This window comes from Schistocerca nitens, chromosome 2 (genome assembly GCF_023898315.1).
Source record: "Schistocerca nitens isolate TAMUIC-IGC-003100 chromosome 2, iqSchNite1.1, whole genome shotgun sequence".
NCBI lineage: Eukaryota > Metazoa > Arthropoda > Insecta > Orthoptera > Acrididae > Schistocerca > Schistocerca nitens.
The window spans coordinates 545269057-545294563 of NC_064615.1; the positions used below are offsets into that span (position 1 = coordinate 545269057).

The 25507-nt window shown below is 41.8% G+C and overlaps 2 protein-coding genes across 5 annotated transcripts in view; one reads left to right on the plus strand and one right to left on the minus strand.

The window, feature by feature from the left end:
- LOC126236547 (uncharacterized) overlaps nucleotides 1-25507 on the minus strand; it is a 342194-nt gene that overhangs the window by 314893 nt on the left and 1794 nt on the right. The window contains exon 2 of one of the 3 annotated variants that reach the window (XM_049945953.1): nucleotides 19988-20102. The exons of the other annotated variants lie outside the window; for them this stretch is intronic. Within the exon in view, the coding sequence (XP_049801910.1) occupies nucleotides 19988-20102 (115 nt within the window). The remainder of the gene's footprint in view (nucleotides 1-19987; nucleotides 20103-25507) is intronic. 3 annotated transcript variants of the gene reach the window in all.
- The window catches only part of LOC126236552 (uncharacterized), a 325419-nt gene that overhangs the window by 14052 nt on the left and 285860 nt on the right, over nucleotides 1-25507 (plus strand). The window lies entirely within an intron of this gene.

The following is a 25507-nucleotide window of genomic DNA, read 5'->3' on the forward strand; positions in this document are numbered from 1 at the left end:
GCAGTAGTGGCACTCGCTGTATTGCAGTAGTTCGAGTAACGAAGATTTTTGTGAGGTAAGTGATTCATGAAAGGTATAGGTTATTGTTAGTCAGAGCCATTCTTTTGTAGGGATTTTTGAAAGTCAGACTGCGTTGCGCTAAAAATATTGTGTGTCAGTTTAGTGTTGATCAGAATAGGTAAAGAGAGAAATATCTGAGTACGTTCAGTTCTGCTCAGCTGTTTGAAAATCAAATAACGTAAGGGGTTTATCAGCACAGTAATTCACAAAATTTTTCTAAATGGATGTTTCAGAGAGAACAGTTTCTTGTTACCGTAACTGTAGAATGTTTGACTTAGTTGAAGGGGCCACTACATTACTTCTACTTGCACCGCTTCATCACTATCAAAGTGAAATCCTCTAAAAGCTTTCTTCAGCTTTTGGAACCTAGATGACGGGCGAATGAGGCCTAGTCGGGGTGTATGGAAGATGCTCTGTGGTCTCGTGTACAAGGTGTCGGGTTGTTACACATGTCGCAGCGCTTGTGCATGCCCTATACTTGTCATGATGAAGGAAAGGTAACCCCATGTGCGAAAGAACTCTTCGATTCGTCTTTTCACTTTCTTGAAGGAACACACCAAGCTGATTCTCGAACTCAGTCACAGTTACGTAACACACCTCCATGTCACACGCTACAGTACGTAGCCCTCGATCGGCAGAGGGTTGCAATTGCGTTATGGAATTGTGAAAGTCGATCGAGAAATATGCACGACGCGTAATATGGGAACCTGCATTGTTAACACAATGAAAAACTCGGAGGCATACATCCCGTCTTATCAATACTTTCTTTCATTTTTTCTTGGGTAACATCAGATATCCAAAAACAAAAAAAGCATGATGCAAAACGAATGCTACAAAATAGTGTTATACCAATAAACAGAAAGATGAATCGAGACAGGTAAGAAAATCGTTATCAGTTAGATTAAGGAAGCCATACATTAATCATAAATTTATTCTGCTAGTACTAAAATTATATGTAAATCCAAATGGCCACAAAACACATAATTTGCTTGATAGAGAAGACAACAGTGCACACGATTAAGAAAAAATGCCGCACGTCACGGTAGACATTTGATTTCTCATCCCAGTTCAAGACAAAAGTGTATCTACCTAACCTTAGTCCGACTCGCTGGTTAACAGAAATGCTTTTCAGAAAATGAGGCTCTGGTAATGCTGTTACTGCATGCAGCGGGGCTAAGAACAAGTAGCACAAATTCTGGGCTGAGGTGGAGCTCTCCCATTAGCTCGGTGAGACGAGAAAATGCCATGGGAATCGGAGAGTCAGATGTTCAAGTTGAGTTTCCTCCAAACATTCTTTTTCAATTAAAGCAACAAACAGCATCCAGTTGACACCTCCAATTGTGTATGTTATCTTTTTCTATCTGTCTTTATTTAAACATTAAGACATAACATAAACTTCTTACATATAAAATGGCTGTTTTACTCTGTCCATGAGTTAATTAAAAACAGTTGAAAATAATAGTGCACACAATAACATCGTTGGTATCCAATGAGATACAACAAACGCAATACGTAGGGGACACTAAATTGCACATTATGTTATATATTATAGTTCCATTCTAGACATCCATTGCCCAGGCTTATCTTCACAGTGCTGGTGCGTAGACACACAAACAAATTTCGCTTTAGGAAAATGCACTTGCAAAGAGTTCGCATCTATCTGGGTCATACGTTGCTGGACCCTACGCAACACGTCTGCATCAACTTTTGTTACATTTGCCTCCCCCCTCCCCTCAACCACACACACACACACACACGTACCAAACGAGGCTCTACTGGATTGATGTCTTGGGATTCTGGAGTCCAGAACATCGAAAATCCATGACCGATTCATTTCTCTGGAAGTACCTCTATTCCAAAGTGTGGCAGTGTACCTTCGTTCCGAAACGTAATGTGCAACTGAACACAAAGAGAAATTTTAAAATGCATCGTGGAATGTACTGGAAAGGAGCTAACCATGGATGGCACATGCAAATTGTCCAGTAATAGGTAAGGGATCAAAAGCACTTCTTTGACCATTCTAACCTACAGATTTATGTTGCTGCATCACGAACACAAGCCATGTGCAGGTGTGGTTTTTGGAGAATTTTTCTAAATTTCATGCAGCAATGGCTGGAAGGTAGTAGTTAATGAACGGAATGTCATATCGGATGGCTTTCGCAGGTGACGTTGATATTTAGCAAACTGTTCTAGGACGCAGGTTTACGGCTCCGCACTTGGGAGGGAAGGCAAGGAACGGCGGCCACTGTATACTAGTGTGATGAAGTCAGGGCAACACAGGGAACTTACCTGCTGTGAAGAACCGATACATTGCAGGTAGAGGCGCCGCTAATGAACTGTATGTAGGGACCGAAGAGGGCTGAGGGAACCAGAAGTTGTAACAATCAAAGAGTACTCCACTTGTCTCCTCCAGAGGAAATACGTCAGCGGTGTATCCCGGAGGCTCAAATGGGGAGTAGTTGTGCCGCCACTATGTCCATGTTTAGAATCCGAGTGAATAACGATTGTTTAAATTGCACGCCTAAGTCGAATACAATCTGGTGATGAATTTCGGCGGCCAACCTACCCGCTGAAACTAATACCATACTCCGCTGCACGGACTCGCAGTAGATGCGGCGGGGAGAGGCCGCACCTTGGTGCTGCACCGGCGCGAGGAGCGAGATGGCCGCTACCCTCCGCTCTCTGGGTAACATCGTCCGGCGGACTACAAGCTGCCATTCACTGGGGCGGGTCGGAGGCACCAACTAGCGACCTCGCGGGTGAAGACCAAACTGCGGTCTCTCACGAATATGCCCTGGCTGCTAAGGCTTACTACAACAATGGCGGCCAGTTATTTTCCCTTGGGCGCTGTACGTGGGGTTCACAATTTGTGTTTGAGGGAGCAGCCAGCCACGTCCCAGGCTACCTATGCACATACACGCAGGTTAATGTATCGCGGCGACCCCTTATAGCGGTCACGAGAGTAGGAGCGCTACTTCTGCAACGCTGGCTGGCTGGACGCCAATGCAGCAGGTTCCACCGCTGGTATTGGTGCTGATCCATGGATGGACGCCACGTGGCGCCATCACTGCGATCAGTGGGAGGGCTGCTGTTTAACTTCTATGCATTAAAGTCAACGAAACACTTGCCGGTTTTTCTCTGCATTCTTAGGCGTAAGTCACCCCTCTCTACCAAACCATACCTCTGTGTCGTTCCGACTTATTACAACCCCTGAGCGCTACAGGGCAGTTGTGAAATGTCACGTTCACATGCCGGTTGTGTTCCATTCAGTAATAATTGTTGTGAGTTGAAAATAACTTCACGAGTGAAGCTATATTCGTCAGTCCATCCCACGTTACTTTTAAATGGCCAATATCTTTCACTTGGTGCTGAATCCATTCAAATAACTATACTCTTCCATTTCGGTGTTCTTGCCACTGGTGCTGAATTAGCTTGCTGTGATACAGAAACAGGTCATTGTGCATCACTTCAAATAGCAGTTTGTCACATATCTGGAACTGCTTTTGGTGATGTAGTTGAATGATTTCAAGAACTGCGTTATCTGTTTGTGGAATAGGTTTTGTCCTTGGGCGCCTTCTGTGCGTTGCTTGTATACGAAGGTTACCCGTTTCCCAGAAGGCTGTGTTTCAGGTGACGAAAACCATTCTCATCAAGATGGCGTCTTCTGTGGTACTATGTAGCATATGCTCGTGCAACACCAGCCTTTTGATCGGAAACACTCAGCATCAAAAACATATTATGATATTTATCTTTTGTGCGTTTCATCGGGAAACTGTCCTACACAAAGTTGACAGGAATAGCCATGGTTGCCCACTCTGCAGTCAGTAGACACATACACCCAGGTTCATGGTTCCCATTATCATGCCATAGGCCACTATCATTTTATAGGTCATTGTCCTGTGTTGAAATGATGCACAACTTATAAACTACGAGAGTTAGGGAACGGGAATCCAAAAAATGTAAAAGAAACCTGACGAAGGTTTGAACAACGGCTCTATGGGCGTCTTAGGTTTGATGTTTCATCGGACCACTCAGTGACCTGCTACACCCGGCACGGTTATGTGGGATGACACAGTCCTCTTTACATTCCAATGCCCTACACGATGTGACATTGTTTATATCTCCTCGTTTTCACCCGTTATGTGTTTTCTAAACGCACTCAGTCTTATTTAGAGAGATAAATTTTTGATTGGAATCTGGTTAAAGATTCGCATGCTGGCATTTATTTGTCACCCTGTATATTGATTAAGAACGTTAGCCAACAAGACTATGTAATAACAATTACTGAAATCGCAAACGGCTACAAAACAAGAGTGTTGCTCGGTGGGAGTTGTTGTTGTATACGTCACTCTTTGAAGGAGTGATCCAATATTCTTTATGTCCCAGAAAGTGTCGTTTTAACTGATCCCTTTATCTAGTCAGGTTCAGGTCACAATTTTCTTTTCTCCGAAGTTCTGTTCAGTGCCTTCTAATTAGTTACGTGATGTAGCAGACTAATGTTGCAGTTAGCCTTAGCAGCCAGGGCATATTCGTGAATAACCGCAGACTGCTCTTCACCCGGGGGTCGTGCAATTTAATCAATCGTTATTCACTCACATTCATGCTACACCCATGACGTATTTCCTCTGGAGGAAACAAATGGAGCGCTCTTTAATACTTATAACGTCAGGATCCCTCAACCCTCTTCGGTCACTACATACAGTTCATTAGCTGCACTTCTACCTGCAATGTATCGGTTATTCACAGCATGTCAGTTCCCTGTGCTGCCCTGATTTCATCACATTTGTATACCGTGCCAGCCGTGCCTTGCATTCACTCCTATGTGCGTCGTCGTAAACCTGCGTCCCCGAATCGTTTGCTATATATCAACGTCACCCGCGAAGTAATATGATGTGACATTCGGCAGCCATAGGTGCGAGAAATTTAGAAGAATTCTGAAAATACCACCCAGTACATGGCTTGTGTTCGTGGCGCAGCAACATAAATCTACTGGCTAGAATCATGAAAGAAGTGCTTTCGACCCCTTACCTATTACTGGACAATTTGCATATGCCCTTACATCGTTCGTTCCTTTGGAATACTGTAAGTAGGCTGTTTATGTTTTCTTATTGGTAACGCCACGTAGCGCTCAATATGAAAATCATTGGCTGTGCTGTGTGCAGTCTGTGGCTGCTTTGCATTGTTGTAATACTCGCCATTGTAGTGTTAGGCAGTTGGAGGTGAGCCGCCAGCAGTGGTGGATGTGGGGAGAGAGATGGCGGAGTTTTGAAATTTGTCTTGAACTGCTATATATATTATGACTATGAAGGTAAATACATTGTTTGTTCTCTATTAAAATCTTTCATTTGGTAACTGAGCCTATCAGTAGTTAGTACCTTCAGTAGTTTGAATCTTTTATTTAGCTGGCAGTAGTGGCGCTCGCTTTATTGCAGTAGCTCGAGTAACCAAGATTTTTGTGAGGTAAGTGATTTGTGAAACGTATAGATTAATGTTAGTCAGGGCCATTCTTTTGTATGGATTTTTGAAAGTCAGATTGCGTTGCGCTAAAAATATTGTGTTTCAGCTTAAGCACAGTCATGTATAAAATAGTTCTGAGGGGACGTTTCATATGTCGACCCTTAGCCTAGGATACCTCATTGGAATCTTCTGATTTTTTCTTGTAGTTAGTGTAATTAGTGTAGATTTTGTTTATTGCTAGCGCATAATTGTAGAGAGAATCTCCTTTGTAGTTGCAGTCTTTCATTGTTGTTCAGTAAAACAGGTGTGGCACGCATGTAGATTTGCACCAAGTATTTCGCAGCTGCAATTAACTAGATATTATATTCAGTGCTATGTTAATGTGTTCCCCTATTTTTGCTCTTCAAATTGTGTTTTTCTGTGTTGTCTTGTGAAATATTGTGACAATAATGGCGTGTGAAAAACGTAACACTAGGCTCCAAAGTAAATTGAGAAATGACAGTGAAGACGAAAGCAGTGTGTTAGCGCCACCGTGTAATGAATTCACTAATATTCAAAGTAGTAATTGGGTAGCTGTGCATAGGGAAATGGAGCGGGTGGCAAACAATGGCGTGGACAGTGAAACAATTAGTGATGGGGGAAGCATTATCGATCGATCGGTTGGCAACAGCTCGCCTCAGGAATCGGGAATGACAGGACACAATTTTGCAAATATTGTAGACTCAGGTTTTGGGTCCTCACCGTTTTCTCAAATGAGTCAAGACACATTTTCTGCTTGTCAAAATGTGAATGTTTCCGGTGAAAGTGCACTGCAAAAGAGCATAGAGAAACAGATTCCAGACACTAATACATTACTATTGCAATTAATGCAACAAATGGGACAAAATCTTCAAAAATTAGACACAATGGAACAAAATCAGAGACAAACACAGCAAAAGCTTCAAAAATTAGACACAATGGAACAAAATCAGAGACAAACACAGCAACAGTTAGACACAATGGAACAAAATCAGAGACAAACACAGCAAAAGCTTCAAAAGTTAGACACAGTGGAACAAAATCTTAAAAAGTTAGACTCATTGGAACAAACTCTTGAACAAACACGTGAAGATTTAACTACTGAGTTACATAACATTCAATCGAAATGTCAAAAAGTCTGTAATGACGTAAAAACACAAATTTGTGAGCATTTTCAACCTATATTTTCGCGGCATGAAAATGCATTACAGAATCACGAAGCAGCCATAAAAGAACTGCAAACCATTGTTCATGAAAATCATGAGACCTTGTGGGCTAAAATTGACTAAGTTGCATCTACCGATTCGGTTACGCAACTTGCAAAAACTCAGGAAAACTTGAAGGACACAGTAGATTCGATTTCAACACAAATGTACATTCTGAAACTTGGTTCAGAAAAACACACTGAGGAAATGTGTTCACTATCGGAGAAAGTAGCCGAACTTTCGGATCAGGTCACTAACTTATCTACAAAGGTAGATGATGATCTGAATGACACAAGACCTGTAGCCTTCACTGACACAGAAGAGTATGAACAAATTAGAAAATTCAAACAAAATCAAAATCAAATCAATTCACAGTACAAAAGAAATCCGGGAAGTACAAGACCAGTTGACGCAGGTAATACAAGAATTACATATTTCAGAGGACACTCGCGCTCCAGTACGGGAAGAGGGACATAGAAATACGGAACAACCACAAAATAATAACACAGGACATTTCGGAAATTATGAAAGAAATTGTTAAGGCGCATTGGATTTTGAGATGGAACCGCCAACACGACGTAACAATGACCGATATGCTACTCGCCGACACGATGACTTTGACTATAAGCTGTTCATTACTACACGTAAATTCAAAACGTTTAAGAATTCTGGCAACGACATTCATCCACAAGCGTGGCTCCATCAATTCTCTCATTGTTTTCCTCCCAACTGGTCATTGCAGCACAGGTTAGAATTTATGTGTGCCTACTTGGAGAATGAACCAGCTGTAAGAATGCGATCGGTCATTCACGATTGTCACAGTGAAGGAGAATTTTATCATGCCTTCCTCTCAGCGTATTGGTCTCAAGCTACACAAGACCGAGTAAAACATAACATCGAACAATCCGAATTTTCCAGTCGTGTGAAATACACTCCTGGAAATTGAAATAGGAACACCGTGATTTCATTGTCCCAGGAAGGGGAAACTTTATTGACACATTCCTGGGGTCAGATACATCACATGATCACACTGACAGAACCACAGGCACATAGACACAGGCAACAGAGCATGCACAATGTCGGCACTAGTACAGTGTATATCCACCTTTCGCAGCAATGCAGGCTGCTATTCTCCCGTGGAGACGATCGTAGAGATGCTGGATGTAGTCCTGTGGAACGGCTTGCCATGCCATTTCCACCTGGCGCCTCAGTTGGACCAGCGTTCGTGCTGGACGTGCAGACCGCGTGAGACGACGCTTCATCCAGTCCCAAACATGCTCAGTGGGGGACAGATCCGGAGATCTTGCTGGCCAGGGTAGTTGACTTACACCTTCTAGAGCACGTTGGGTGGCACGGGATACATGCGGACGTGCATTGTCCTGTTGGAACAGCAAGTTCCCTTGCCGGTCTAGGAATGGTAGAACGATGGGTTCGATGACGGTTTGGATGTACCGTGCACTATTCAGTGTCCCCTCGACGATCACCAGTGGTGTACGGCCAGTGTAGGAGATCGCTCCCCACACCATGATGCCGGGTTTTGGCCCTGTGCGCCTTGGTCGTATGCAGTCCTGATTGTGGCGCTCACCTGCACGGCGCCAAACACGCATACGACCATCATTGGCACCAAGGCAGAAGCGACTCTCATCGCTGAAGACGACACGTCTCCATTCGTCCCTCCATTCACGCCTGTCGCGACACCACTGGAGGCGGGCTGCACGATGTTGGGGCGTGAGCGGAAGACGGCCTAACGGTGTGTGGGACCGTAGCCCAGCTTCATGGAGACAGTTGCGAATGGTCCTTGCCGATACCCCAGGAGCAACAGAGTCCCTAATTTGCTGGGAAGTGGCGGTGCGGTCCCCTACGTCACTGCGTAGGATCCTACGGTCTTGGCGTGCATCCGTGCGTCGCTGCGGTCCGGTCCCATGTCCACGGGCACGTGCACCTTCCGCCGACCACTGGCGACAACATCGATGTACTGTGGAGACCTCACGCCCCACGTGTTGAGCAATTCGGCGGTACGTCCACCCAGCCTCCCGCATGCCCACTATACGCCCTCGCTCAAAGTCCGTCAACTGCACATACGGTTCACGTCCACGCTGTCGCGGCATGCTACCAGTGTTAAAGACTGCGATGGAGCTCCGTATGCCACGGCAAACTGGCTGACACTGACGGCGGCGGTGCACAAATGCTGCGCAGCTAGCGCCATTCGACGGCCAACACCGCGGTTCCTGGTGTGTCCGCTGTGCCGTGGGTGTGATCATTGCTTGTACAGCCCTCTCGCAGTGTGTGGAGAAAGTATGGTGGGTCTGACACACCGGTGTCAATGTGTTCATTTTTCCATTTCCAGGAGTGTATTTTGAAGATACGTTGCACAAGAATCAGTACCTGTCAAACCCATACAGCCCCTCAGAACTCATCCGCATTTGCTTAATCAAATTGCCTGAACATTTACGACATATTATTTTGGCAGGACGTTGCAAAGACGACATTGATGCTTTTTTGGGACTCCTACAAGAATTAGAAATTGACACAGACAGTCGCCGGATGCGAAAACAGGAAAAAAATCACTACAGGTCACACACGTCACAATTCCGTGACGACAGAAACAATAACTGGACACAACGTGGCTATTCTCACAACGTAAATCGTGACCAAAACAGACACCACCCGTATGACAACCACTGGCAGAGTAATAATAATTACCAGGAAAGATCGCATTTCCGTAGTAATGAATATGACAGAGACAATCATAGAAACAGACAATATGATAACCAGAACTACAGGTATTATTATCAAGGGAGACAGAATACTTTCAGACGCAACAGTTCAGCACGTAGTTACGATTCAGGGAGAAATTCTCCACCACATGACCGACAAACAAGAAACTATGTAAACTACCGACAAAATGACAGACCTGAATTGCATCAAAACTGGCGGGATTTAAACAGGGCAGGGCCCTCTCGGCAAGGCGAATTTGTAGAAGTTAGGTCTCCAAACCCCAATTACGACGCGCGCCAACAAAGAAACAGACAATGACTCGCACCGCAGGCACCCACGTGCGCCCGCTGGCTCAGAGAGAAATAACATAGACGCAAACCTTGAGAAAAAGTCCAGTATTTTTTACCAACGTATACCACTTGATAATTGCGTTAAAGTTGAAACTCTGCATACTAAGAAGAGCAAAGGTTTACACCACATTTCACACGTAAAACCGTTTATTGAGAGATAATGTGCTTTTTTAACTTGAGATTTTAATGCAACATTTTGGTTTATTTGAAAATACATTCTGGATTTAAAGTACTTTCTGTGAGATGCCAGACGACACAGTGGTTAGTTTATGTGACAGCTACACGATTTTATCACGACGCTACTAATGAGTGACAATTTACAGTGTTGCTTTTGCGGTGTATCTGTTTTATATCTGCACAGTTTTCTGAATTCTTCTGGAAAGTAAAACATGTTTTAGTAATGTGGTATAGCAGCAATGAGACAGCCTTTTTCGTGGCAGAACAATACGTTACCGTACAGTACTTTCTTCATCATGGCAATAAGCGTAATAACTAAGATATCTATACTCGAAGCATTTCACTTTTGTTTATCATCAGGTAAGTACATTGACTTCTGCAGAACTTAGCTTTCGGAGGACGATAATTACGACACTTCCACAGAATTATCTTACAGCAAGACGCACATTCAGCGCTATAGGACACGTATTTGAGTGATTAATTTTGTACTTAAAACATTTATTTTTAAAGATATTTGAAGTATAATGATACGAAGTTTTTCCGTGATACATTTCATTCCATTGCAATACCTGAGGGTATAATTACATTAATCCTCAGGGGGGTACACGCTTACTTTGTGTAGCATGTGTTTGGCAAGCACAAGGAGCCCTAGCTAATATGGTATTTGCTTATACAATTTTACACATCGATACCATATTTCTCTAACACAGAAATTACACAGCTATCTGATCATGTAACTGAGAGATAAACATTTTTTTTTACTACATCAGTGACAGATGTTTACGTAATTACACAGTTGGATAACTTCACACTTATGAAATTGTATTTTGTCTGTACTTCGTGAACTGTTCATATTTTTTTGGAACCATTGTGATACTATGAGAGCTTTGAATGATGTATTTGGTATGACATTATGATTTTTAAAGTACGCTTGAGGTAGATGACTCTTTTGAAATAAGCAGAGAATTTTTTTAGGTACTGAAATTATTGGAGGAAGCTACGACGATTTTGAGAATTGACTCAGATGTTATGATATTATTACGACGACGATGTGTATTATGCTGCTGAGGTATGTTTATGATTAATAAGCTGATACTATATGAGTTATTTGATTATGCTACGTATCTGTTATGAGGAAATATTGAAGAAGTGTCGACGAATATGTATATGTGTAAAAAGGTAAGGAATAATGAGTAGTGTTTAGGGACTCTGGTTTGTGAAAAAGGTTGTTGGAAACCAAGAATCGTACTTTAAGAGTTATGAAATGTGTGTATATGCGTGAATGTATCACAATGCTGGCGAAAATTTTTTTGGATGCTGTTATATTTACAGGATTTTGTTTCTACACATTTGTAACGCAAATTCTTGACCTGTGAAATTTTTTATATGAGACTGTCACTGTAGCGGAAACTGGGGTCGTAAATATTTCGGTAAGAAAGTTAAGTGACCACCTGCACGGAATGCGTTGTGGGTACCCAGCTGGGCGACAGCCGCCCGGAGAAAAAGCCATTAGGTGAAAAAAAAAGGAGGCCATTATCCTCGCTGTTGACATTCCTTTGTAGAAAGCATCGCAAGTACGACACGCTCATTACTTGGAAAGATACTTACATCTGCACACCAGATTATGACAAGCGTATTTCTACGAGAATTGAGAGAATTTCTACTAACTTATGTAATGCCACATGACTATTGAATGATATTTTTATGCTTTGTACATAGTTGCTTATTTCATTTGATATCTGTTTTCCAGCTATGTTGCAGCATTGGTTTTATAAAATAAAATTAAATGCATTTGCTAATGTGAAAACTTTCTATCAACAGATCTATAAAATAATAATTTTATGATCCACGTTCTTCGAAAAAGGAGCACTTGGAAAGGAAAAAACAATAAGAAGGGATTAATAACAGTAACTGCATACATAATTTTCTTTTCAACTACTTGGTAATTTTTTTTTTTTTGCTAGAGTAAGTTATCGTGATGCATCACTGTAGTGTTAAGATGTGACATAGGTATTAGACATGGCCATTTTTAGTGTAATACTTTTTCTGCTTCAGCTATGTCATGTTTAGATATGTTTTTGCAGTGCTGCTGCTGTTTGCCAGGCATAGTGTTACTGAATTTGACTTTGTGTTACTCTGTTAAGCCAGTTTTACTACTGATTTATTTTTCTTGTTTGCTGCTCATTGCCTTATATTAGTTGTAATTTATGCTGCTTGCTTTGCCTTTTGTATTTTTTATCATTGCTGTTTGTGTTAATTGTTTTGTGCTGCTGCCTTGTCTCGTTCCTTAGTTTAGCATCTGAGCTCAGTAGATTTAAGTTAGCTTAAGAGGGGGTAGACTATATAAGAAACTAACTATGAAGAATTGGAAGAAATGCATTGAGAAGATATAAGAAAATGTTTTCCCTCCATGCAAAATACTGCAGTAAAATAAACCCTGTCCTTTCCTTGTGTTATCCCACTATGTGTTTTTGTTCCCTTGTGTATTTGTGTTTTTCCTGTCTTTATCTGTCTAGCTAATAATATTTATGTTGTAGAATTTTTCAAATACTATGTTATTTTCTTCATAAAGGTGTATAGACATTATTAATTCTGTTTTGTTTCAATGCTCATGTGTGAAATTAATGTTTCAAGAACTATTCTCATTATTTTATTTATTTACTTATTTCATAATTCCTGTAACACTGATGTATGTGTTATTTCGATTCTTTTGTAAAGCCCCTATTACTACAAATGTTATCTGTATTGTTATGTTCTTTAATGATATATTTTATACCTTTGTAATTGTATTCTTATGTTATAAAATTGTAATTGACACCAGTTCATCAAATTAAGTAACTTGTAAGTTACATTTCACTGCACACGTTTCTGTTGGTCATAGTATATGGACAATATGTGAGAAGTAGGGACTGTTAGTGTTTGCACGTGTGTTAATAATTCAGCAAGGGACTGGATAACAGCATTGCTGGTTCTAAGGACAATTTCAAAAACTTTGTGAGTGCACAAGTGGTGGTTATGGACTTGCTATATTGTCCGCAAGACTCTTCAATGGTGATTGTGCACCTGCACAGTCACAACAGATGGCTGCTGGCCATTTCTACAAGGACTACAGTGGGTCTACACCTTTGCTGACTCACCAGTACCATTATTTCTACAAGGACTGCAGTGGGTCTGCACCTCTGGTGGCCCACCAGTACCGAAAAATCTACAAGGACTACAGTGGGTCTGCATCTTTGCTGACTCACCAGTACAATTATTTCTACAAGGACTGCAGTGGGTCTGCACCTCTGGTGGCCCACCAATGCCGTAATCTGTACCAGGACTGCAGTGGGTCTGCTCTGTGATGACCTACCAAACGATATTCTTCAAAACTTCGATTGACTCCGCTGTGGGTTTGCTCTGTTGTGGCCCATTTCCTGTCAGCATGTCAAGAGTCAGCTCTGTCTTTCCGTTGGAAGGACAACACTACTTCTTCAAGACTGCATGGAAATCCACTACTTCTGTGTGCAATTTCTTTTACTAATGAGACTTTGTAAAAAAATGTAATTACTATTATGATGAATGATTAGGACTATCTTTATGGACTGTGAGAAAATTTTAGCTTTTGACCAACATTGTATTAAGAAGTGTGTGCATTTCATATCTTTCTTACTGTAATTATGAAAAATTTTTTCAAATCTGTATTGGCCAGTGCCCAAAAAAATTTGTAAAATTTTTTGTGGGGAGCATGGGGGCTATGTAAGTAGGCTGTTTATGTTTTCTTATTGGTAACGCCACGTAGCGCTCAATATGAAAATCACTGGCTGTGCTGTGTGCAGTCTGTGGCTGCTTTGCATTGTTGTAATACTCGCCATTGTAGTGTTAGGCAGTTGGAGGTGAGCCGCCAGCAGTGGTGGATGTGGGGAGAGAGATGGCGGAGTTTTGAAATTTGTCTTGAACTGCTATATATATTATGACTATGAAGGTAAATACATTGTTTGTTCTCTATTAAAATCTTTCATTTGGTAACTGAGCCTATCAGTAGTTAGTACCTTCAGTAGTTTGAATCTTTTATTTAGCTGGCAGTAGTGGCGCTCGCTTTATTGCAGTAGCTCGAGTAACCAAGATTTTTGTGAGGTAAGTGATTTGTGAAACGTATAGGTTAATGTTAGTCAGGGCCATTCTTTTGTATGGATTTTTGAAAGTCAGATTGCGTTGCGCTAAAAATATTGTGTTTCAGCTTAAGCACAGTCATGTATAAAATAGTTCTAAGGGGACGTTTCAATACATTACATGATGCGTTTGAAAAGTTTCTCTTCGTATTCAGTAACACTTTATGTTTCGGAACGATGGTACACTGCCACACATTGGAATAGAAGAATCTCCAAGGAAATGGATCAATCATGGATTTTCGATGTTCTCGACTCTACAATCTCCCGACTTTAATCCACTGGAGCCTAATTCGGTGTGTGAGTGGAGGGGGGAGGGAAACTGGACAAAAGTTGAAGCAGACGTGTTGTGTAGGTTCCAGTAACGTATGATGCAGTTAGTTGCGAAATTTGCAAAAGCAAGGTAGTTGAACGCCTTTCCGAAAGTGAAATTTGTTCGTGTGTCTACGTACCAGAACTGTGAAGATAAGCTTGCACGATGGATGTCTAGAATGGAATTAGAATGTGTAACGTAATGTGCAATTTATTGTCCCCTACGTAATGCATCTTTTGTACCTCATTGGATACCGACGATGTTATTGTGTGCACTATTATTTTCAACTGTTTTTAATTAACTCATGGACAGAGTAAAACAGACGTTTTATATGTAAGAAGTTTATGTTATGTCTTAATGTTAAAATAAAGACAAATAGAAAGAGATAACGTACCACAATTGGAGGTTTCAACTGGATACTGTTTGATGCTTTAACTGAAAAAGAATGTTTGGAGCAAACTAAACTTGAACATCTGAGTCTCCGATTCCCGTGGCATTTTCTCGTCTCACCGAGCTAATGGGAGAGCTCCACCTCAGCCCAGAATTAGTGCTACTTGTTCTTAGCTCCGCTGCATGCAGTAACAGCATTACCAGAGCCTCATTTCCTGAAAAGCATTTCTGTTAACCAGCGAGTCGGACTAAGGTTAGGTAGATACACTTTTGTCTAGAACTGGGATGAGAAATCAAATGTCTACCGTGACGTGCTGCATTTTTTCTTAATCGTGTGCGCTGTTGTCTATTCCTATCAAGCAAATTATGTGTTTTGTGGCCATTTGGAATTTACATATAATTTTAGTACTAGCAGAATAAATTTATGATTAATGTATGGTTTCCTTAATCTAACTGATAACGATTTTCTTACCTGTCTCGATTTATCTTTCTGTTTATTGGTGTAACACAATTTAGTAGCATTCGTTTTGCATCATACTTTTTTTTTTTATATCTGATGTTACCCAAGAAAAAATGAAAGAAAGTATTGATAAGACGGGATGTATGCCTCCGAGTTTTTCATTGTGTTTACAATGCAGGTTACCCTAATACGCGTCGTGCATATTACTCGGTAGACCTTCACCATTCCATAACGCAATTGCTACCCCCTGCCGATCGAGGGCTATGTACTGTAGCGTGTGACATGGCCGTGTGTTACGTAACTGTAACAGAGCTCGAGATACTGCCTGTTGTATTCCTTCAAGAAACTGAAAAGACGAATTGGAAGAGTTCTTGCACAGATGGAGCTAACTTTCCTTCATCATGACAACGACACAGCATGTACATGCGACATGTGTATCAACCCGACACCTTGTATATGAGGTAAGAGATCATCTTCCATACACCCCGACTATGCCCCATCAGCCCGTCATCTTTTTCCAAAACTCGATGAAAACTTTTTAGAGGGTTTCACTTTGATAGTGATGAAGCGGAGCAAGTAGAAATAATGTTATGGCGCCTTCAACAAAGTCAAACATTCTACAGTGAGGGTATCAAGAAACTGTTCTATCGTTTGGATAAACATAGTGACAGGAACAATGAGGATGTAGAGTGTTAATAAAGTTTATTTTATTTAAAAAGCTTTATAAGTTTTCCCATATAAAGATTCAGAGGCATTACTTTTCGGCACGCACCTTTACTTACGCTTCAATCGACAAGATCTAGTTACTGAGACGGTACACGGTCACTTGTACTACTTCGATAATGCGAACACGCATCTTGGCGCACTATTTCAAATAGCTTGCAATAAATGTATATAAAACCGTGAGATATGACACTATTTCTTCTGGATTACAAACTTTTCACTTATTTCCCAGGCCAGGTAAGGCCCAGCCGTGGCGTCAGTCGTGAGTCTTTGCTGTGGCCGCCGGTGTCCTCGTGGCAGGCAGTGTGTTAGGGTTGGAAGTGGACATTGGGAATATAGGAGGTCAGCGTGGATAACGGATGAAATGCATTTGATGTTATTAATAACAAGCCGTAGTTTGTCAGTATTTACGTGAACCTGTAGGTAGAGAAATATCTTCTACCGTTTAATATAACAGTTGACGTCATGAAACTACACTCTTATTGCGGCGACATACAACTGTTATAGAAACAACAGAAACATAAAAAGAATACAAATACAAAGTTTTTAGTACTAATCTTTACAGTAATGGTATTTACTGCATGTCGTGAACTAATCAGAAACTGACACAGAATGGGATGTGTAGATTTGACCGGTTATTTTTAAGTATAAGAGTCAAGTTCTGACACTCTTCCAGTTTCTTGGCTCCTCTGGAAACAGCAGATGTCTTCAGTCAGCAGTCCAGCTATTTATTCCCCACTCCCTCGCAGAAGATTCAATCTGAGCCAACTGATTTGCAATACTCCTAGTTCCTGGGACAATCTGACAGGTATGGTTTGCATTGACTCTTTGGTTTCACCACGTACACTGCAATGAAGAGGAATGTGCTTTAGTAAAGATAGGAAGTACAAAAATAACATAGCAGATTAATTTTACTAGTGATAAGACAACAGTAAGTCTTCAACTTTTTTACATAGCACGAATTTCACTGTCAGCATTGTGACAAGATTATGTTACGGTCGTGTATCAGAGATCATGTGGGGTCACACAGTGTGCTATGTTACAGGGTTCCTATTCTTACAGGTACTATAGCAGACCGTTGGAAGATTGGCGACGCGAATAAACCTGACTTATAGCTTATTTAGAAAGTTTAAGGATGTCACTAGAACCACGTTCCTCTAGGAGGGTAATGCTCCTGGCGTGCGAAGCATTCAGTGAGCAACACATGTCCACAGTAACCATAAAACTTTTTTCGTACGTGAGACCATCTTAACAGTAGAACGATCCAACGTGACGGGATGAAATGCGTTTACTCTGTCCTTCGTGTACAGGTCAGGAACGGTATTACGCCGTCCAAACGTTCGCCCAACCCATAACGAACACCATTTTGTTGCAAAAAGAAATAGAAAAATCAGTCATCTTGACAGTGATGACAGCTACTGACAACAAAATTTACACTCTTGACAGTTTAATTAACAACAGTGTTATGTAAATACTAATGCTTATCATAAAGAAAGGACTGAATGAAAGAATACCATATGATACGAAACAGAATGAATTCAAGAAATTATTACTTACTAAGGTTAAACACCAGACCATAAATTGACCAAAGATAACATTTTTCCTAGAAGAGGGTTGTAGCCCCATCGAGCTGTAAGATTGCGGTGACTACAATGTAACTCGGCAATGGAGATGTTAACTTCATTTCTCTCTTGTACTCTTGCAATAGTAGTATGCATGTTAAGCGCTGCTAGGTTATCTTAAAGACGATCTGAAGTTTAAAAGTTTTACGGTTGGAATTATTAGTCAGAAGTGGGACTGAAGTAAAATCATCTTTGCCGTTTCGACAGATAACGGGATAGTTGATTGCTGATTTGTGATGGGACTTCGTGATACTTAATAGTCACCAACATCAAAGGACACAGATAGAGACTCATCGCTGACATAAATTCAATTATTAGACTTGAATAGACAACAGATAAACGCAATCACAAAGAATTTACAATTTCGCCGTACTGTCAGAAGCTATCGTCAAAGTCAGAACTGCGGATGCTAAACGACGCAATCACCCTGTAGAAACACTGAATGAATTAGGTACCTTTCTCCATCACTCAGAATGCCAAGTTTGGAGAGCGCAAGATCACCAAAATGTTATTTGTTTTGAGAGACACCAAACGTTTCTAGTGGTGAAACCTTCAGTTTTCCCCAACTCTAGAAGATTCACATTTTATTAGAGTTTGAAGAATTATTCTCTTTGAATTGCGCCCATGTTACTCTGCACGATCCCTGTGAAGTTACGGGCTTCAGCTTTGTGTGAGATGCGAGGCCAGCTTCTGTTTATTAATCGTCCGCAATATTATTGCACGTGGGACTGGGGCATTTCGGTCGGCTCATCATGAGTTTTAATCGTGATATTTTGCTAGGACACGATGAGCAATTTCACACTATAAGCACAGCTCTTGTGAAAGCTTCGATAGATGGTGCGTTTTCCTTAACCACTGTTCTTGATGACTGCAATGTATCAGCCTCCTTACAGCAGTGGCCACGAAAAGCCAAACTAAATAATGTCGTGGTTATATAGTAACAAACTTACTATACATGTTCTCTTGTACTAACCAACACGCGTGCAGGCACAACTTCTAACGCAGTGGAAATCTTAACCAGTAATACGACAACCCCACATCTTCCTGTTTCGCGATATTTTGGTCTGGCCCAAGTAACGTGCTTTTATCAGGTTCTTTTTTCAAACTTCACTGACTACTAATTAAAATGTGTGGCATGCTGCTATTTACCATATAAATGCCCGATATTTGGGAAATTTTTTGCAATGGTTATACGGTTGATTGCTAGTACAGTGTGTCATCGCCTATAAGTAGCATATATTTCGGTCCGATATTACATAGTAGATCTCTCACTAAGACAATGAATGAGTCTGTGCCCTAATTTAATGCCAACCTGATGTTTCCGATAAGATGTAGTCCAGTACGTTCACTTATCATTGCCCAGTTCACCTAATTCTTCGTCTCTATGTCAACGCGTCGTTAAATTTTTAACTTCTTTAAACTTGCAAGACTATTTCTACTTGTTCCTAAGCGTATGACGGGTGTTGTTTATACACACTAATCCAGTTGTCGGCATTCTACAGGGTATGAAGAAAAGTGTACATTGCCTATCGGTTTATAGTGTTAAGCTTAGTATAGGTGTGTGTACTTCACTGCCAACTCATTCACTGTGAAAATTAACCACACGCTACAGACCGCGGCACTTGTGGCAACTTCCGTCGCCTGTTAAAATATCTTTTCGTAAAATGTTGAAACTATGGCCCACTGCGTACTACATGTAGTGTTATACGACATAATCCTCCTAAAAGAATTCAAGGGTGTGTAGTGAAAAACATGCAGCAGTTTTAAGGGGCAAGAAAATGACTATAAAAGGTGGACTAAATATGCGCAGCAAATTGCTCTGAATGGTTTTGGTGGAGAATCATGAAGAGTTGCAATTTCGTAATTTCGGTGAGGCAAGGGTAGCCACTGTTCCTTGATGATTTGATTTCACTCATATTTTCACTTACGCTGTGGGACCATTCGCGAATTTTTATGCTGAACAAACTGGTTTCATCTTGTCAATTTTGAACAGAAAACAGTTCTGTTTGAAGTAATATGGTTCAAATGGCTCTGAGCACTATGGGACTCAACTGCTGAGGTCATTAGTCCCCTAGAACTTAGAACTAGTTAAACCTAACTAACCTAAGGACATCACAAACATCCATGCCCGAGGCAGGATTCGAACCTGCGACCGTAGCGATCCTGCGGTTCCAGACTGCAGCGCCTTTAACCGCACGGCCACTTCGGCCGGCTTCTGTTTGAAGTAACTTACCTTTCGGTAGTTGGTTGTAGCAAGAATACAGCTTCAACGAATTAGCATACAAGTAGAACTTGTTGTCTGCTGCGACACAAATGGTATCATCGTCATCTTCCGTGTAGGACGACCTCCCCAGAAATCTACTCTCAGCCGTGATATTGCCGGTGCTTAGAGTCTCATTCCCGATGTTGGCGGTGGTCGACTCATCTGGTTGTCCGTGGACCTCCGCCACTGCTACCAGTGCTGTAAAAGTCAGTGAACGTAGTTACAGATGGCTATTTCGTCTAATGGATGTTAATGAAACTCTCCCACTTAGCACTCCAACACTACTGTATGCTATATACACTCCTGGAAATGGAAAAAAGAACACATTGACACCGGTGTGTCAGACCCACCATACTTGCTCCAGACACTGCGAGAGGGCTGTACTAGCAATGATCACACGCACGGCACAGCGGACACACCAGGAACCGCGGTGTTGGTCGTCGAATGGCGCGTATAGTGGACATGCGGGAGGCCGGGTGGACGTACCGCCGAATTGCTCAACACGTGGGGCGTGAGGTCTCCACAGTACATCGATGTTGTCGCCAGTGGTCGGCGGAAGGTGCACGTGCCCGTCGACCTGGGACCGGACCGCAGCGACGCACGGATGCACGCCAAGACCGTAGGATCCTACGCAGTGCCGTAGGGGCCGTATCGCCACTTCCCAGCAAATTAGGGACACTGTTGCTCCTGGGGTATCGGCGAGGACCATTCGCAACCGTCTCCATGAAGCTGGGCTACGGTCCCACACATCGTTAGGCCGTCTTCCGCTCACGCCCCAACATCGTTCAGCCCGCCTCCAGTGGTGTCGCGACAGGCGTGAATGGAGGGACGAATGGAGACGTGTCGTCTTCAGCGATGAGAGTCGCTTCTGCCTTGGTGCCAATGATGGTCGTATGCGTGTTTGGCGCCGTGCAGGTGAGCGCCACAATCAGGACTGCATACGACCGAGGCACACAGGGCCAACACCCGGCATCATGGTGTGGGGAGCGATCTCCTACACTGGCCGTACACCACTGGTGATCGTCGAGGGGACACTGAATAGTGCACGGTACATCCAAACCGTCATCGAACCCATCGTTCTACCATTCCTAGACCGGCAAGGGAACTTGCTGTTCCAACAGGACAATGCACGTCCGCATGTATCCCGTGCCACCCAACGTGCTCTAGAAGGTGTAAGTCAACTACCCGGGCCAGCAAGATCTCCGGATCTGTCCCCCATTGAGCATGTTTGGGACTGGATGAAGCGTCGTCTCACGCGGTCTGCACGTCCAGCACGAACGCTGGTCCAACTGAGGCGCCAGGTGGAAATGGCATGGCAAGCCGTTCCACAGGACTACATCCAGCATCTCTACGATCGTCTCCATGGGAGAATAGCAGCCTGCATTGCTGCGAAAGGTGGATATACACTGTACTAGTGCCGACATTGTGCATGCTCTGTTGCCTGTGTCTATGTGCCTGTGGTTCTGTCAGTGTGATCATGTGATGTATCTGACCCCAGGAATGTGTCAATAAAGTTTCCCCTTCCTGGGACAATGAATTCACGGTGTTTTTATTTCAATTTCCAGGAGTGTATGTGTTACTTGAACAGTCCACTCGTCCCTGAAAATAAAAAAAGAACGAATCAACAGTGACATGCACGCTATGCTCATGTCGGACAATTTCTCGTAATTAATTTCGTGTTCGAATATACAATTATAGTGGTCTTTCAAGTTCTTGTTGGATTGTTATTATCTCATAATTAAATTCACAATATTAGTTCTTTCCTCACTTGTATTTGGGAAGGTTTGCCTTTTTAGTAAGGCTCTGCCACACTGAAGGCTAGCCAGATATTTGGCTGATAAAGTTAGGTTCTTCATTAGTTTTGACATCAGACAGCCCGCTCTACCCTTAGTAGTAAAGAATGAAAAGGTATTGCAGAAGCTGGAAGCCTTCCTCGTTACGATCATGTAGCTGGGGTTTCACTGGAAAGCACACATATCTCCAAGTGGACGGCTCTGTAAAGTCTTTTGCTCCTCATCAAGATAATGAACGTAACCTATTAAAATATTGTCCCTGTTCCGTCCTCTAAAACTCACATGATAGAGAAGATTAATGGGTGCCATTAGTTTTTGTTTGTTTTTCCGTTACATTCAAACTAAACTGAGAGGCAAAGAAGTGACAGCCTTGCTTGGAGCGTCTCACATAACTTCTTGTGATATTCCGGATATTGTACGATGGGCGACATCAGGATCATTTCACTATCTACGTTAAGTCCAAGACACTAGTGCATACACGGTTCCGTCACAGGAATGTGACCACCGCCTTTGTTCGACTTCAACGCGGGATAACCACTCAATGACGGTAGGGCTCAGTATTAACGCTGGAGGCTATGTAAAGATCATCAGGGAGCCGCGGGGGACAGTGCAATCGTTGTCATAATGCAGAAACGAAGCTATTTATCTGACGTCCAAAGGGGTATGATTATTGCCTTTCAGGCAGAGAGTGGATGCACGCCTCAGTTTGTAAACTGTTCAAGTGTCACTCTGCTTAAAGTGAAGTGTGCATGGTAATACTGCACTATCGAAAAGTGACAGCATGACCAGTGGGGCAACATTGACCATAGATGACAGAAGTGAGAGCCAGCTGCGGAGATGAACGGGCATGGTACAGTTGAGGGAAAGACGCCCCAGATGAACCACGGGGCTACCAGCAGTGTCTGCACAACGATTAGCGCGCGAAAGTCGTTGTTTTCCGCTGTCCACAGTAGGTTCCTGATCCGTACGCTCACGTCGACTGCTGTTCACCAGCGACGAAGGCTTCAATTTTCACTCCAATACCTGAACCGGACCTGCTTTGAGCGGCCGTTTGAGGCGAAAGACGTTTTATGCTCGATCGGGTATAAGGCGGGTGGCGTGTAGGGCGTGAAACGTCTCAAGGCAAACAACCTGCAATGAGTGAGGGAGCGTTATGGTCTGAGGAATGTATTCGTGTCGATGAATCTTCATAATGGAAGCCATAATCGATCTAAACTACTATGCGTTTGTGCTTGAGGACCGTGTCCACCCCTCCATGCAGTTAAATGTTCTTCGGTACGATGGCATCTGCCAAGAACACAATACATCCTCTCACTGTTGGATCTGTAGTTTGCTCTTAATATGACTGGACATGTTTCCTTCTGTTCTTTGGAATGAGATCTCAATATGGTAACTTTAGGGCTCTTGTACTTCTCTTTATACTCTGTGGTCAAGAAATGTGTTTCAAGTAATTGCAGTTTTACTTTATTATGCAACTGTTTTGTTGGATACTTGTCAGTTTCACTACGTAGTTTTCTGTAAAGAATATAATAGTTGTTTCACTGCACTCGCTTTCTTCAGTAGCGTCTATTATGTGGCCAGTATTTGGCTTTATAATTCTTTTATGATTCTCCCCCAGTTTTTTTTTGTTTATGCTACTTATTGTTTAACATTGTTTTTTATATGCTTGTTCGTACTTATCTTTACCTATCTTTAATCCCTTTGTTAGTAGCTTGTTTAGTTAGTGACTTGTAGCACATTTTTCGTTGCTGTTCATTATTGCAGTACATCTTAAGTTTGTAAGTCCCTGTTATAGTTTTTACAGAAACATTTGAAATGTAACGCATGAGAAAATTTTTCAGCCAGCACACCGAAACATGTCATAGAGGCACGTGACATCTTACGTTACAGTTCAATGTGCACAAGCAAACGTTGTGAATTGACTCAATCTCCGTATTTTGAAGGCGGTATGAAATGCGTAAGAAGATACTCCAAAAATATTATCCTTGAATAGCTGAAATTATATTCTATGATTTACATTTTCTGGTTTTTTAATTGCAGTGAGGACGAAACAGACGACCGCATGGGAAAAAATTAAATAGTAGAGCCATTTGATTAAACCTGGTGCCACAGGCAGGATTTGTGTGAGACTGTTCTGGGCAATTTCTCTGACAAATGCCATACGCTCATTTCATTTCATATCTGACAAGCACCTCTGGCATTTTAGTTACAGATGCCAATCTCTTACAGCTAACAGACTCAGAGTTCGCGTATCAGTTGTTATGAAAGAGAAGCTCAGTGATCATAGGGCAGTTACAAATTCAACGTGTTTCAGTGTCAATAGAATGTTACTGGATACGGAGAAAGAATTCCCCATCAGAAGAAATATCAGGAAATTAACTACAGTGTATTGCAGCTGTCAAGATCGAATATTCACATCCTTTTGTTACGAGGGTGTGAAACACAAAATGGTCAAATCTACGAGTATTTGCAAACTGCATTTTAGACCTGTATGTGCCTTTAAGTTTTCAGTGAAATGCAAAGACCCGTCACAGTTCGAGTGATACGTTACTAAGTTTCTGTCAAAACATTAAGAGCTTCAATACACGTTTAAAGACTTCGGAGACTTGTTAAAAGCAAAACCTGAAAGCAGCTATGATATTTAAATTAATCACTCACTAGCCGATCTGACCAAAAACCTTAACATGTATGGGTACAATATACACATCTACTTCACTTATTAAGTCACTCTTTGACCGTACTGACACCCTCTCGAAAAATCTAGGAGAGACGGTCGAAGTACTGATTTCGCTTTTCCGAATCTGATTCACCACAGAATTAGGTTTCGTTGAATTGTGTCAAAAGACCCAGCTAGTCGACATTGACGTAACTGATCGAACAAGTAGAAACTAATACCGTTCAGTAGTGGAAATGTATCTGGATCTAAGAAGATGTCTTTAATGTCCTATACACAACTTTCTCCCGTTCCAGCAGAAGAAAACCTTAGGTAGAAAGAGTGACAAAACATACCGGATATCGGACCTGATTTATGATTTTATTCGGTAACTCACTGCAGAAATAGTTCAACACAACACTCTTAATGGAACAAAAGTGATAGTCGGAAAGATATTTTCAAAGGTACGACAGCGAGCTATGATATGGCTATAACTGTTCACACTTTACACAGTGTAAAAGAAGTATCCCATAGTTTGGTAGGTGGTAGTTTGGACAAAAACAGAAGCAAAATGTCCCGAAGACATGAGGTCTAAGATACATATTTTTAGAGCTACGTGTAGTTGGTGATACTGTAAACCGTCTTCACAGTTCATTTCAAGTGCATCATATACGTTAATTCTAACAAAACAAGTATGTATTTTGAACAGCTAATGAAAAACATTTACGTTGTCGTTTTTTCTCTGAAATTGCCAGAACACTGATACCTGCTGTTTCACAAAGAAAATACCAAACTCCATTTTGATCACCTCCTTTACAGATGGCTCACAAATGTAGGTCTTACGTAATAGCTTGTAAACTTACGACACCGTGCAGCACGTATTTTCCAGCTATTTGGTTTCATAAATTTAAAACCATTTTAGCAACTATATGTACTTATGAAATTAATCATCAATGATATTTTATGAGACTGTAATATATGATGAAAGAATAAATAACAAATAATTATGTCAAGTCGTTGTAGTAAATAGTCTGGAAATGACAGGGATGTTATATTTGTATGACACGGGTCATACATTTCATGTAACAGTAATATCGTTGGCGTAAGAACGGACGGAGGGATGAGTTGCGACCAATCTGCGTTTTGGTACAGACATG